This window comes from Rhinolophus sinicus, linkage group LG03 (genome assembly GCF_036562045.2).
Source record: "Rhinolophus sinicus isolate RSC01 linkage group LG03, ASM3656204v1, whole genome shotgun sequence".
NCBI classification, from domain to species: domain Eukaryota; kingdom Metazoa; phylum Chordata; class Mammalia; order Chiroptera; family Rhinolophidae; genus Rhinolophus; species Rhinolophus sinicus.
The window spans coordinates 110323399-110338161 of record NC_133753.1 but is presented as its reverse complement, the minus strand read 5'-3'; the positions used below and the strand labels follow the sequence as shown (position 1 = coordinate 110338161).

The 14763-nt window shown below is 51.8% G+C and overlaps 1 protein-coding gene across 4 annotated transcripts; it reads left to right on the top strand.

Moving 5' to 3' along the window:
- The first annotated feature begins 29 nt into the window (after positions 1–29).
- CPSF4 (cleavage and polyadenylation specific factor 4) lies at positions 30–14332 on the top strand. 4 transcript variants are annotated; one of them, XM_019718325.2, is made up of 8 exons: positions 31–263; positions 2077–2127; positions 3900–4052; positions 6351–6446; positions 6840–6933; positions 8675–8747; positions 10382–10477; positions 13374–14332. In XM_019718325.2, exons 1-8 carry the CDS (start codon positions 161–163, stop codon positions 13440–13442), a joined length of 735 nt encoding a protein of 244 aa, XP_019573884.1. In that variant the 5' UTR covers positions 31–160; the 3' UTR covers positions 13443–14332. The 4 variants fall into 4 exon arrangements, with proteins under 4 accessions (XP_074184637.1, XP_019573884.1, XP_019573885.1 ...); XM_019718326.2 differs by having other exon boundaries at positions 10385–10477; positions 13374–13582; XM_019718324.2 differs by having other exon boundaries at positions 10307–10477; positions 13374–13582.
- Positions 14333–14763: the final 431 nt, after the last annotated feature.

Here is a 14763-nt window from a genome sequence, read left to right as displayed (position 1 = left end):
CGCTCCCGGCATTCCGCGGGCGGCGGCGGCGGTGGCGGCGGCGGCGGCGGCGGCGAGGCGAGGCGGAGGAGGACCGTGTGCGGTGGCGGGTGGCAGGTAGAGGTGTGAGAGCGGCGAGGTACTGAGGGGGAGCCGGGCCGGTGGGGCCGCCGCCGCCGCCATGCAGGAAATCATCGCCAGCGTGGACCACATCAAGTTCGACTTGGAGATCGCGGTGGAGCAGCAGCTCGGGGCGCAGCCGCTACCCTTCCCCGGCATGGACAGTGAGCGTGGGGCCGGGGCGGGCAGGCGAAGGGTGCGACCGACTCGGACCTGGAACCCGATCCCCTCGGACCTGGGACCCCCTCCCCCTTGGACTCACGACCCCACCCCCTCGGTCCTGGGACTTGGACTCGGATCTTTGATCCCCTGGGACTAGTTTAAGACAAACTTCAGGAGGGCAAGACCTAGTCTGGCTGTTCAAATAATTCTTGAATGAAGGCGGGTATCCTGGGTTGAAAATCCTTCCCCCACCCCCACACACACCCCAACTACAGGAAAGTACCGTATAACTCTCTTCCCCACCTCCAGCCCCCTACTGTGATCTCCCTCTTCTTGCTTTCGTCAAAGCTGAGTCTGGAGGAGTCTGGCTGAGGGAAGGAACACCTCTGTAGGATATCCTCAATTAGACTCGCAAGCTCTTTTCTCCTAGGACTCACACTCCTGCGAGCCTGTCTCTCTTTCTCTGGACCCCAATTCGGAGTCATTCATCACACCCTGGCAGCTGCCTGAGCTCCCTTCACTGTTGATAGCACGAGCTTGAGGCTATGGAACCATCCATGCAGGACAGCTCTTTCCATCCCACCTGTCTCTAGCCTGGGACCGCAGATACTTGAGTCTCTGAGGGCAGGCGCAGTGGTGAGGGGCCCACAGACCTGTTTCTAGGGAGGGTCAAGGACATAACTAGCCATGGGTGCTGCCCTGACTGGCCTCAGACTTGGTAGCTGCCCTCAGCACACTGCCTGCCAGTGATCAAGTTCAGTGTGTTAATGCCCAGGGAGGCCACAGCCCCTGTCCTTGAACTTCATTTCTTAGTTTGGGGAAGAATTGTCTGTTCTGCCCTGGAGGCATATTCTTTTATTCTGTCTGCCTGAGACCCAGTCCCCAGGATAGTGGACTGCTGGCTTTAAGGAATGAAGGAAGCAATCCTAACTCTTTTTTGTGAGACTTTTTGAAATGCAAATGAGTGACAGCCCAGGACTCCCAGTTCCAGAGCCTTAAGTCTCTCCCAGCAAAATAGGGCTGCTCCTGAAAAACCAAGGAATCTCTTGCAAGTTAGCAAGAGGCATGAAAGTGGCCTTCAGAGATGCTGTCTGTAGGTTTTCAGCAATTCTGAAATGCCCTCTGAGAGAGAAAACTGTTTATGACACCAGAAGGTTTATTCTGATAGCAGTGGAAGTCCTGGGCTCGTTGGAACAGCCTGTCCCCTGAGCCCACTGACTGCCATTGCGCTCACTCAGCCTGTGTCTCTTGCTCCCCTCATCTGAACTAGCTGCATCTGTGGCAGCAAAAGACTGCTCCTTTAACAATTGTGTGTTGCTGTTGCATATTAAGAGCAGTCCTACTTCTGTGTCTTCAATTATGCTCTTCCCACCCAAATAGCATCTCTCTGGAGCCTGTCTGTCCTCAGTCCACATTTGCTTGTGTTTCCTGTGAGATCATTCCCTCCCTCTGCCTCATGTTAAATTAGCCCTCTGGAATGTCCAAGCACAGTGTAATTAATTTCTGTGATCTTGTGCTCCATCCTTCCTTCCCCCACACACACTTAACTCCGTGAAAGCATCTTTATAATAGGAAGCTCTCAGCCCTGAATAATGATTACTCTCAACAATGTCTCATTTTACGGGGAGTGACTGAAATAAGCAACTTTCTTCTTGCTTGGTTTGGCTTTGCATTCTTTGTGCCAGTCTGTTACCTATACCATGAACCCTTCGTGGGTTAAAGGCCAGAACAGTTCCTTCCCCCATCTTCAGATGTTACCAGTAGTAATCTTACGTTGCTTTGATTGACGCCTCTCCTATTCTCTCCTTTCTACAGAGTCAGGGGCTGCTGTCTGCGAATTCTTTTTGAAAGCAGCCTGTGGCAAAGGTAAGAGACCCCTGGCTCCCTGGGGGATATTCCTTCCACCACCCTAGCCCTTAGCAGACTTGCAGGCCATCAGGTCTCTAGCTTACATTGCTTTCTGCAGACAAACAGTGTCCCTAGATGAAATTGTGGTTTGGGTAAGCTAGGAACATGATGGGGTGTTCTGCCTGAAACCTAAAACACAGGATGGAACCTGGCTCTGAATTGGCCTTCTCATCTCACTTTCCCTGTGGCCACAAGCTGACCTATGACATGAACAGAAGCCCCTAGCACTGAGATGCTCAGGAACTTTCTCCCGGTCACAGAGTTAGTGAGTGACTGAGCCCAGTGTTTGAATCCAGGCCTTTCTGGTTCTACGGAGTCTACACGGACTCACTGTCCTCTGTGTCCTCTCATCAAAAAACCCCATGATATGTGCTCGTTTCGGCAGCACATATACTAAAAAACCCCATGATAGTCCGTCTCGTAGAGTCATGTTCATACTAACCAGGGCCCAACAGAGGCTGCATGAGCCAGACTACCTATCCATTAGTTCATAAGAAGTATCGCAGGGCAGGACCTTACATACCATATAGAGGTCTGGGCATTTTTCTTCCTCTAAGCAATTTTAATCACAAGCTTAAATAGGGAGCACAGAATTAGAGCAAGTTTGTTTTTTATGGCTGATTTTGGCAACTTTGGGTTCTATAACTCAGTCATTTACAACTAAAGCAATAGACTTATCAGGTTGGTCCACCCGGTTGACCTCTGGTGTCTAATTGGAACATCATCGCCCCTGGGCTGGTTTCATGGCCACGTCCTTGCTTGGTAATTTTGCCTTTCTGACCTGCCACCATCTGTCCTTAACACAGGCAATATGCCAGTCTCTTTGTTAACTAATATAGTAGCCACTAGTTACATGTGGCTATTAAAATATAAATTAGTTAAAATTAAATAAAAATGCAGTTCTTCAATCACACTAGTCACATTTTAAGTGTTTTATAGCCACGTGTGGCTACTGGCTGCCATACTTGACAGCATAAATATAGAATATTGCCATCATTACAGAAAGTTGGCAGTGGGTGGGTCTCGTTCTTCTCCAGTCACAACCTCATTCTAGTCAGGCCTTCCCAGTAGTCCTGCCAGGCCACTGTTTAGAAATATGACCTCCGCAGGGTATGGCTCGGTCACATCTGGATGGATGATCGCTTAGGTCCGGCTACAGAAGGCAGACCTCCCCCAATTTGTATACAATGCATTTCTTTAATTCTATACTTGATCTTCTTAGTTCTTGAAGGCTAAGTGGGCACTTTTAACTAAAGATGGAGCCCGCATGGAGTCCAAGCTTCTGGTGGTCCTCTCTACCTTCTCTCTTTTAGGGCTGGGTTTCCAAACCCCCACTCCCCGCAACCCACCCTTCCCCCTGTAATTTTGACCATGTCTGTGTACTGCTGGACCTATTCTTTAAATTAAGAAATAAACTCAACCCCACCTCACCCCCATACCACCCTTCGGCTTGTTAAGCCTCTATCTTATAGTAATATCTGTGAAAACATTATTTGATTTTAGTTAGATTACCAAAATACATTAAAATACATACCTATTTAAACTTAAAATGCCCATGTCCTGCCTAAAATCACATTGCCGTCTGCCAGGGACAGCCGCCACCGGCTAGGACGTGCTGCTTCCAGGGGCTTCGGGGAGGAAGGAGGTGAAGGCACCTTGGCTCCCCCAGGCCCAGTGCCCCTGGGCTCAGGGCCACATCTCTCCTCACACCCACATGTCTTCCTTGGCAGGGGGCATGTGCCCATTCCGCCACATTAGTGGCGAGAAGACAGTGGTTTGCAAACACTGGCTGCGGGGGCTGTGCAAGAAAGGGGACCAGTGCGAATTCCTACACGAGTATGACATGACCAAGATGCCTGAGTGCTATTTCTACTCAAAGTTCGGTAAGGCAGTTGGTAAGGTGTGTGGCCAGGCCTCTCCCTCCACCCAGACCCTCAGCAGCAGTAGCCCTGGGGGGCTGTACCAAGAATCAAGACCCAGCGGAGTTCAGCACTGCTCAGAACCCACAGTGTCTGTCATCTCCCGTCTTTCCAGCTTCAGATGAGAACCTTGGGCATTGCTTTGCAGTCTCAGCTGGAAGGAGATTGGACTGTGGGGAGAGCAGCCCCGCTGTCCAGATGGATCTGTGTGCTCATAAGTCCTTTCCATGGGGCAGTGGTCACCACCTGCCTCCTCTTTGGGTCCTCTTAGTTATGGGGAGTTACAGTTATCCTCTAATAATCCCTACATCTTTGTAGTGCTTCAGGTTTTTGAGTACTTTCAGGTTCTTTGGGAAGTTGAGACTAATGAAGGTCTCCCAGTGGGTGAGTGAGCCGTGCCGAAGCAACCTCCCTTAAATCAGCTTCTTCTTTCAGCGTGGCGACTGATTGTCCCCCGGGCCGAGTTGGTTCCTTCTCTCTGGGAGTGTCATCCCAGGTAGTAGCTTTGTCTATCCTAAATACACCTTAAGAATAGCAGGTCTTGGGGCTGTCTTCTGGTGGCAAAGAGCCGTTTTTCACCTTGAAACAGATTGCCTTGATCCCTGCTTAGTGAACACGTGGCCTCAGCTGTCCTGAGTGAACTGCATTGAGAAGTGGGGATGGGCTGAGAGCGGTGGGTTAGCACAGGGCTTAGCTGAGCTGTTGTGCTCCCTGGTGGAATTAGAACCCCCCGGCGTTCTGCTCTGGGTGAGGTTACCCAGGAATTAGCCCTGGTGGTCAGGACAAGGGCAGGCTCTGGCCCCAGGACTGCCATCCCCAGCCCTGTGCATGGCCTGGCGGAAGGTTGGACGCCTCCGTACTCTGTGTGGGCCGAGGTGTGCTGGGCCTGCCACAAACTTCCAAAGCTCTATTGTCAGAGGAGATGTTCATTATTTCAGCAGTCCAACAGGCTTGGCCTGCTGGCTTGTTAATGATCGTTGTGGCTTTTCTTATAGAGGCAGCACAAGCTGAGAAGTCAAAGCACAGTCAGAAATAAGATTCAGACTTCCCAGCTCCCCACCCTCTCTTCTCCATCCACAGCAGCCCTGGAGCCAGCACTGGAAGGAAGCAGGGGCTTCTCCATGGGAGCCTTCTCCCAGCTGGCCTGAAGGTGGGCGTGAGCCCTCATGGGCACCTCTGCAGACTGGCCTGGGTTCCCTTCTTGCCCTGTAGAGCCTGTGCTGGTGCACACACACTGTCTGCAGCTCCTGTCACCTGTGCTACAGGTGACGCAGGGGAGGGCTCCCCTTCTAGGCAGTGAAGAGGACAGATCCAGGCCCTGCCCCATGGTGCTTTTGCTCTAGTGGCCCAGGGAGAGGCAGCTAATTTGCCAGCGAGGTGAAGAAGAGAATTGTTCACGATACGTGCTCTGAAGGAAAGAAACAGTAATGGAACCACATAAGGAAATCACCATTAGGCAGAATGGTTGGGAAGGCCTCTGAGGAGTTGAGACCTAAGCTGGGATCTGAAGGCTAAATAGGGGACGGTCTTGGAAGAGCTGGGGGGCCAGTGTGGCTGGAGGGGAGGAAGAGACTGGGGAGGGTAGGCTGGACCATGTAGGGACTTGGGGGTCTGGGAAGGAGTTTGCATTTTCTCAGATTGGTCTTTCATGTGTAATGAGGATGGGAAGGGCAAGCATGGAGGTGGCAGAACCGTAGTTGGGTGAAAGATGCTGGTGGCCAGCTGGGCCAATTGCTCCTGAGAGGAGCTGTCGTAAAGACTTTACTTGCGTTCTACCACGTGCCCCAGCCTGGAATTCCCAAATCTTCCCTACTTTTGTCCTGAAAGGTAGACTCTTCAGACCTTTCCCCTGTCCCAGCTAGTAGATGTGAAGAGCTCATCACTGTGGAACAGTAATGTCATGGCCTTAACTGGTGCGTTTGCCTCCCTGGGCATGTGGTGCCTGGGACACCCCCTGCGGGTAAGGGACGGAGCCGTAAGTTACTTGATGAGTATATACCCTGTGCCTGGCTGTCAGTGTCATTGACTCGCGTGGCAGCATGGACACATGTGAGGGGAGGACCTTCACAGCCACGTACAGGTCAGGAAACAAGCTCAGTCCTGTGCCCTGAGTCTCAGGGTCTGCCAGGCCAGCTCCAGAAGCCAGCACCACCTGGCCCTCTGCTGCACAGCAGGCCCCAGCCCTGGGGCAAGCTGAGGTGGGTCTGGGTCCAGCTCTCCCGGAGCTGTCCCCAGTGGACGCGTGTCTGGGTTTCCCTGCAGGGGAGTGCAGCAACAAGGAGTGCCCCTTCCTGCACATCGACCCCGAGTCCAAGATCAAGGACTGCCCTTGGTACGACCGTGGCTTCTGCAAGCACGGTAGGTGTGGTGGTGGCGGGGCCCCCTGCAAGAGGCCCGTCCTCCCTGCCCCTGCCCACATGACCCTCTGCCTGTCCTGCCTGTTCCAGCAAAACCTGTTAGGCATTTGGGGGCTCGTGAGGCCTTTTCACACCCTCAGCTCGCTTGAGTCTCCCAAGACTCCTGTGTGGGCTGCATTCTCACCTGCATTTTTGATAAGGAAACTAGCATTTTAGAGATTGTGTGTCCTGCCCACTGTCCCCTATGAGTAAGAAGCAAACCCAGCATTTGAAGCCCTCCTGTTGCTCTCTGCACCCCAGACGGTGGTCTGGGCATGGCTCTGACTGGCAGAGGGGCACAAGGTTGTCCACTGAAGAGGGGATGGTCTGAGTGACCTGATGCTTGGCTCCACAGGTCCCCTGTGCAGGCACCGGCACACGCGGAGAGTCATCTGCGTGAATTACCTGGTGGGATTCTGCCCAGAGGGGCCCTCGTGTAAATTCATGCAGTGAGTAGCCAGCCCCTACGACCCCCACCCCTCCCCCACCACTCCTGCCCCAGCCCCTGCTGCTCTTTACACCTTTCCTGGGTCTCCTTGGCACAGGTCCTAAGACGGGTAGGCATGTGTGTGTGTGGGGGGGGGGGGAACACTTGCTGCTTCCTGAGCCCAGAGGTGGCTCTGCCTAGACCAGCACTTAACCGTTATTGGGTCACAGCTGTCAGGGAATCATGAAAGCTATGGGCCCTGTGCTCCAGTGAAACTCATGCCCACACAGCCTTACCTATCACTTAGGGGCCTCAGATTAAGAACCTGTGCCCTACAGGACGGAACTACAGTTTCAAGGCCTCCTGTACGGAGGTGCTGAGCGTGGGGTTTCCCACATGCTACTTGATGTAATTCACAGGTGTGAGAGAGAATGTCCTCTTTCACACGAGAACAGCTGGCCTGAAGGTGGGCTCACGCCCACCTTCCGCCCAGAGCTTAGCCACTGGTGGTAGGTGGTGGTACCTGCTCAGAGGCAAGTCTGTGGGCCTCTGAAGCTGGGTTCTTGCTCAGCAGGGCTCAGCATTCCTCTCCTCGGCCTCAGGGCATGTGTCACTTTGGGCAGTTGAGGGGACAGGGTGGCACTGGGTGGGACCAGTGCAGTCTCCCCCTCCTGTGCTACCTCCATCTGTACTGCCAACCCCTGTACAGGAGCAGTGCCCTGGTTGTTGCCACACAGTGGGCAGGTGGCTGCTGAGCTGGTCTTGCTCCCTAGATGAGAGCCCAGGAGCCCGCAGGTGGCCCAAGAGGTCCTGTTTGTAAGGCAGGCAGGCGTGTCCCCTGGGAATCTGTGTTGTCGGAGGAGGCTTGGCACTTTGGGACCCTGCAGGGAAGGGTGTGTATTGGAAGGGGCTCCCATGTGCAAAGCCCTGATGGAACAAGCTCGTGCTTTCTGACAGTACCAACTCTTTCTCACTATTTGCATTATTTCCTGTAGGATCTGTGATTTTTTGTCTTCCATTTCTAACCTGAAAGCTGCTTAGTGAGGGAATCAGGGAAGCAAAATGAAAGAATTCATGTGTGCACTGTGGCAAAACTATTATTTTTATGGATTTCACAGCTCAGCTAACAGTGTTACCTTTTCAAGATTTATATATACTCTTAAGAAAAACCATGAAAGCTTTGTTGTTATGTTGTTATTTGGTCCTAATAGTGATTCACTTTTCTATAGCTTACTTTTAGAGGGTAGGTAGATGGTTAATTATTTAACATGATATTAAACTTTCTATATCCTGAATTATAAACTGAAGAAAATCATACAATTTTTGAGGAAATGTATTGATTTATTTAAACTACTTGTGAAGTTGCATTTCAAAGTATGACCTCACAATCTTAATTTATCCATAGCAAACCTGTCTATATATGGTTGCCAATGCTTGGTTTATAATTTAAATATTAAAAATTTTAAATTAAAAATTTTTTCATTCATTTCTCTGAGAAGCACTCTCCCCAGGCCTCAGCCAGGTGTGGGCAGAGCTGGGTCTGAGCCCAGGTGTGTCAGTTCTGTTCTCCCCACTGTCCTATGGCCTCGGGCAGAGGTGAGCCAACAGCTACCCCATGTCCAGGTGGTTCATGTTGCTCTGTGCTTAGGGACTAGACTGGCTGTGATTTTCCCGGGGCCATAATTTGAGAACACGGCCCAGCCTAGCTCCTCTTTCATCTCTTCTTCTTTTGTTCTCATCCTTTCTGGCTGCTGGGTGTCCAGCCCTCGATTTGAACTGCCGATGGGAACCACCGAGCAGCCTCCACTGCCGCAGCAGACGCAGCCTCCGACAAAGGTACTGTGTCCTGGCCCCTCCTCGGCCCCATGGCATTGCTGGTCCTGGCAGTGCCCTTGCACAAGAACTCAATGCCTGCATCAGTGCGCGGTCTGTCATACACCCAGCTGGATACCCTGGGAGGGCTCGGGAAGAGGTGCGACAGGAGGGGAATCACCCTGAGTTCCAGCAGAAAATGTATGGAGCAAAACAGTTTGCATCTCCCTCTAGAGATGGAGAGTTGTCTGCTGGAGCCGAATGCCGACTTGGCTTCTCTTCCCTTGACTGGCGTGTGCCTTGGCAGCTCAGCAGTGCCTGCCTTGGGAGCCAGAGTGGGAGACAGCATGGGTGCCACGTGTCTGCTGCCTGCTCTTGCTTCTGGTTCAGACCCTTCCCTTTACAAACAGGGAAACTGACACTTTTAGAGGGAGGGGCTTGCCTGAGGGGCCACACTGGGCAGGAGCAGATCTGGTAACAGAACCAAGGCTGGCTGGTTCTCTGGCCAGTGCTGTGAGCGCTCTGTGTGGATGTTCTCTACTGTAGGGAAGGCTGGGAACAGGGCTAAAGGACCAGCTGGCTCCAGTCTAGGGAGTCCTATAACCCAGCAGGCGGCTGATTCTCTCAAGCAGGGGAAAGAGGAAAATGCCATAGACAAATGGGCATCTGCAGCAGCCCCCACCCCCCAAACCAAGGGTATCCTGGATATTTGGTTAAGGGGGTGGGGAGTTGCGGACCCAGAGGAAGGGCTGGGCAGTGCGCTAGGGAGGGTCTCAATAGGCTGAGTAAATCCGCCTACTGACCTTAAAGCCTTACCTCTTGCCTGGCTGGACTCTGAGCCCGTTGCCGTAGCCCCGTCCAGCCCTCCCCAGTGCTAGAGGCTGAAGAGCCAGGTGGAGATGTGCCGCACTTGCTGCACTGACCCCTCCCTCAGGAGGTTGTGGGGCAGATCACACAGAATTCCTTATCAGCAAATCTGGGAATTCCTGGGTGTGGGTGCAGCCATGACAACCTGGGCGTTTCTAGCTCTGGGTTCCTGCGTTAATGGAAGCCAGAGCCAGGAACCACTTGGTTGGGAGATGGCCTTGCTGTCCACTCCCGACCCCAGGAACCCCTGTCCTCCTTGCTCACATGACTCCGTAGTGGAGGGCCCTCTCAGCCCCTAGACCACAGGTCAGCGTGTCAGCCTCCAGCTGTTTTTCTGTGACTGTTGCTCGCCGTGTAGGCTGTTAAACATCTGGCTGAACCAAGCGTTCATCCTCACCTGAAGCTAGAACCTCAGAAACAAAAGTAAGGCCTGCTCATGCCCTCGCCCTGCTGCCCAGAGACCTCGTCTCTTTGGTGTTTTGTTTTCTTTTATTTTTTATTTCTGTGTGTCTGCATGGTATTTTTCGGGCAGCAGCTCCTGCCATTATCACCAGATGTTTCTTTTCTGCCTGCTCTCCTGAGTGGGGCGCCACGGAAGCCCTTCTTCCTGCTGGCCATGCGGGAGCAGTCCTGCCCTCTTTTTTTTCCCCGGCCCCATTGGTAGTCTGCGTGCACGTGTTTTCCGCAGTAAAACCGTGTTGTGTAACTCTTTCCAGCAAAGTAACAATCCGCCATTACAAAGGTCGTCCTCCTTGATCCAGTTAACGAGTCAGAACTCTTCTCCCAATCAGCAGAGAACCCCGCAGGTCATTGGGGTCATGCAGAGTCAAAACAGCAGTGCAGGCAACCGGGGACCCCGGCCGTTGGAGCAGGTCACCTGTTACAAGGTGAGTCTTGGGTCTGGGGAGCAGGGAGGGGTCCTTACAGTCAGTGGCCTTCGTTCCCCAGATAGTTAATTTTGGAGAATGAAAAATCTTTGCTTTTGCTGATTATAAAAGTGGGCCACTCTGGTGGGCTAGAGACCATCCTACTTCCTTTCACAGCACACCAAGGCCAGGTGAACGATTAAACATGCCCTGTTGAAGGAATGGAGTGTACTTGCAAGAAAGGGAGGGAAATCTTTCAGAGGCTAGGGACAAAGTGGAAGCACAAATCCAGAGACAAGAAGGAACGCTAAGGCCTCTGGTTGTCCTTAGACCTCACGTGGGCACACTCCAGGGAAATAGAGAAAGCTTTAGGCCTACACACAGAGGAATCAGAATACCTTTCTCACCCCCTATTCACACACACATACATAAAATAGGACACTCGGGGAAAGGGTAAACTTTTAAAAACCCACTAGGAAACATGTGTCATTCTTGGCTCTGGAGGGGAAGGGGGAGGGTCCCTTGAGAGTTTATAGTCACTATTAGGCCCTTCCAAGAGTTGGGGCCTGTATCTTGCCCTTGGTGAGCACTAAAAAGCTAGTTTTCTAATCTAAAACAGTCCCAAAGGGTGGGCTTCTGGCACCTGGCTCTTTGAGAAATTTATTCTCAACTCAGGTCCCACAAAATTCCCAGCTAGAATTCCAAAGAATGAGTTCATAATTAAAAATCACAAAACATAGAAGGAAACAAGCACCACCAAGTGAGTCAGCATAAACAACTTTACAAAGACTAGACTCACGAAGACTTCAGATTGGCAGTTGTTAGACCAAATGCAAAGTTAGTACATGCTTTTTGTAAAACTTTTTGATGGTATAGACGTGTTTAGGATATAAAGTGAGTGTTGCCTTACTCTCCCCTTTCCTAAAACAGCCACTTCATTCAGTGTGTTCTGTTCTCATGCTCTTTGGTTTTGGTACCCCTTTACCCGCCCAAACCCCCACAGGCAATCCCACTGTGGACCCCTGGACCCCTCTTGGAGAACTGCTCTTCTAAACTTATATTCACATACGCACAACATAGTATATATTTTAATATAAATAGGGCCCTAGTATGTATAAGTCTATACTCTTTTCTTTACAATATATCATAGATCTGTGTATCAGTGTATGTAAATCTAATCTTTTCTTTTCAGTGACTGCATAGTATAACCACAATTTATTTTACAAGTTCTCGTTGGTAGACAATTAGTTTTTGCTGCTGAAAACAATGCTGCATGTGGCACTGAGACCTTTGTGAGTTCTTGTCTGATGTTGGTAGCATCCATGCCTACAAGTAGAGGTCTGAGCCCAAAGGCATATTAATACTTCAATGTCCATAGAAAAGCCAGGCTACGGGGCACTTCCCATGGCCCACAGCCATCAGATGATCAGCGAGCACCTTCAGTGCCAGCTCTGCTGAGCAAATAGGCTGCTGCTGTTATCAGGGGAGGGGAAGGTAGGTGCCCAAAGACGCTGAATTTAAAAGTGTGCATGGATTCAGGGAAGACCTCAGATTTCAGAGTCTGAGCCCAACAGGTGAGGCAAGTACAGAGAGGAGGCTGTGAAGGTGAGGTGAATGGGGGTGCGTGCACTGTGCATGGCAGACAGCTTCTGAGCAGTGTTCTCAGTACAGTGAGCAAACTTAGGTGTCCTGTGGGGAGCGTAGTTGTCATCTTGCCCCCCTGCAGGACTCTTCAACAGGGTTTCTGTGACGCAAACTCGCCTACGTCCTGGACTTTAGAAAGCTGGGGCAGGGGCTTGCCAATCTTCTTACCAGGGGTGCTTCACAGTTAATATTAAGACGCCTTGTGGGAATCCTGGATTTCTCAAGAAAGGCTACGGAGGCTGATGGACATGCCAAGTGCCATGAACGGGCCCACGTAGTCATTCCCTCTGGTCATCACATCAGCCAGAGGACTAACTGGCCGCTCTGTAGGCCACTCGTCCACACAAAGGTCACACAGATCAGACATGGGGATGGCAGGGTCAGGGGAAAAGAGCAGCCAAGAGTTCTGGGCAATGACCAAGAAGAGCCCCACGTTCCCGCCTGGAGACTGGGAGAGCGCTGAGTGGGTTAGTGCAGAGTGGGTGCCCCTACTGCCTCTGGACCCCTCGTTCAGTACTTGAGGCTGCCATTCGCTCCTTTTCTGAGAATTCTGCGTTTTGAGGAGCAAGAAGAAAGAATGAAGGGGAGCTAAGGCAGGGACTGGGTAGTCAGGGCCAGCGCTCGATTTCTGAGAGGTGATTTTACCAGGTCTGTTCACCCAAATCTAACCATTGTCCCGTCTCTCTGATCCTGTGACTGAAACCTGTCCCCAGGGGTAGCTTAGGCAGGTGTGCAAGAGCCAGGAGGGAGAACCCTGGGTGCAGCCTACCCTCAGTGTCCACAGCAATGAATCCCCACGTTGGGGGAGGAGCCTCGTAGCTTCTCTCTTTGTTTCCTCAAGTCTCCGAGGAGTCCCAGAATGGTGCCTCAGAGGTAAGTGACCGGCCAGCCATGCAGAGGGGCTTGGTCCCCAGGCAGGTGGGGGAGCTCTGGTGCCATGGGCTTGTCTTCAACCTGCCACCCACTGAGAGCCCACGTTGGTGGGCCCTGGTGCTGCCAGGCCAGAGGCGCTCCCTGCTGTGTGCTCAGATCAGCCTGTGGCCGCAGAGGAAAAACTTCTCTTCCATTTGTCAAGTTGTCGGCTGCAGTTTTTGTGCCACCATACCTTCTGGAGCTCCCTTTCTCTCATGTTTGAATGAAAATCTGTACCACTGAGGATTTCAGAGTCCCCATTCTCTACCTGTTGTTTGGTGGGTGCTGCCTTAGTTGAAAACTGCATTTGAAAACGGTGTTTTTTGTGTTTGTTTTGTCTCCTCCTCCTTGCTGTTCCCAGTGTGGTGAAAAAGGACACTACGCCAACAGATGCACCAAAGGGCACTTGGCCTTTCTCAGTGGACAGTGACAGCAGCTGGAGCCAGCTCGGAGCAGCCCAAGGGGCCCTGTCGTTGGGGCCTACTCCAGGCCATCCTCGGGAGCGTGCATTGAACTGTGTAATGCCAGTGTTGGTGCAACTCTGGCTGGGGCTGGCAGGCAGGCACACTGGGGTTTATCATTCTGTGGGGCTGTGTCTGCCAGTTTCCCTATCATTTTGCTGTAATTTTTTTTTTTTTAATGGGACATGTACTCCAGTTGCCCCAAGTCAGCATCATGTTTGTCTAGGCATCAACACTTCCTGTCTGGGATTCCCTGCACACCACCCTCTGGGGAGGGGAGGAATTTGTGGGGAAGGGCTTATGCTAAGCAGTTGTGTGTGAAAGACAGCCCTTCCCCTGGGGCCTCATTAAACACCAGTTCTCCGTGACCCCAGGGGCTGGTGGATCATTAAAACTGGCCAGGTCATGCCTGCTTCCTCCACGTCCTGCTGAATTCAGAAGCTGTGCCTATCAATGTGATTTGCACGAGGCAGCCCTTCAGGGCAAATCCAAGGGAGCTTGTTGCTTAGCCTGGCCCTGCTCCAAAGTGGCAGCAACTGAGAGGAGGGGTGTAGGGCTCTCAACTGTGAGGGTCTTTTTCCTCTGGGCTTACTTTCTTGGGGCACTCACTTGACAGTGTTTAAGGTATACCTTCAGCTGGAGCTGCAGACCACCCTTTAAATAGATGACACAGTCCATCTGTGCACCTACCTCCTGCCCCATCAAGTGTCTGTACTACCAGACAGCTTTGGCCTAAGGAGACCACCCTGCCGAGCCTGGAAATGTGAAACCATCACCTGGAACCTGCTGGGCAAGTGGGCCTATCCAAGTTCAATTACAAGGACAATTTTTATGAAGTTGATTAAAGCTTGTTTTTTAAGCTATGTCTCATTACTTCAAGGATTCCATGCCAAAGAGGGGGTCTTGCTATTGGCTGCACTAGATGCCTGGCACGAAGCTTTGATATTGGTGCCCACTTGTCCCCTTTCAACAAATGTGCATTTCAGGAAGGCAAGTGATGCTGTCAGTGAAGAAAGGCCTTTTCACTGGCAGCTGGAAAGGTCTGGAAGCTTGGCCTTTGGAACAGCCACCTGGCAGGACTCCTTACTTTGCATTTCATGTTGGATGGTATGTCAGGTCTTCTGGGAGGTAATTAGCCACAGCCTCTCACCCTCTTAAACACTCCACACAGTTTAGAGGCTCACCATGCACCCCTTAACAAGTTCTGGCCTTCATGTCACTTTACCAAAGACCTCTGACGAAAGGTAAGGAAGAGTGCTGGATACAGGGGCAGTTGTGAGCTATCAGGGC

Bases quoted from the DNA above. Each gene is read 5' to 3' on its own strand.
- CPSF4 (XM_019718324.2), top strand. From the start codon at position 161: ATGCAGGAAATCATCGCCAGCGTGGACCACATCAAGTTCGACTTGGAG. The intron at 264-2,076 runs GTGAGCGTGGGG...TCCTTTCTACAG, and splicing joins ACCCTTCCCCGGCATGGACA to AGTCAGGGGCTGCTGTCTGC. The intron at 10,478-13,373 runs GTGAGTCTTGGG...TGCTGTTCCCAG, and splicing joins AGCAGGTCACCTGTTACAAG to TGTGGTGAAAAAGGACACTA.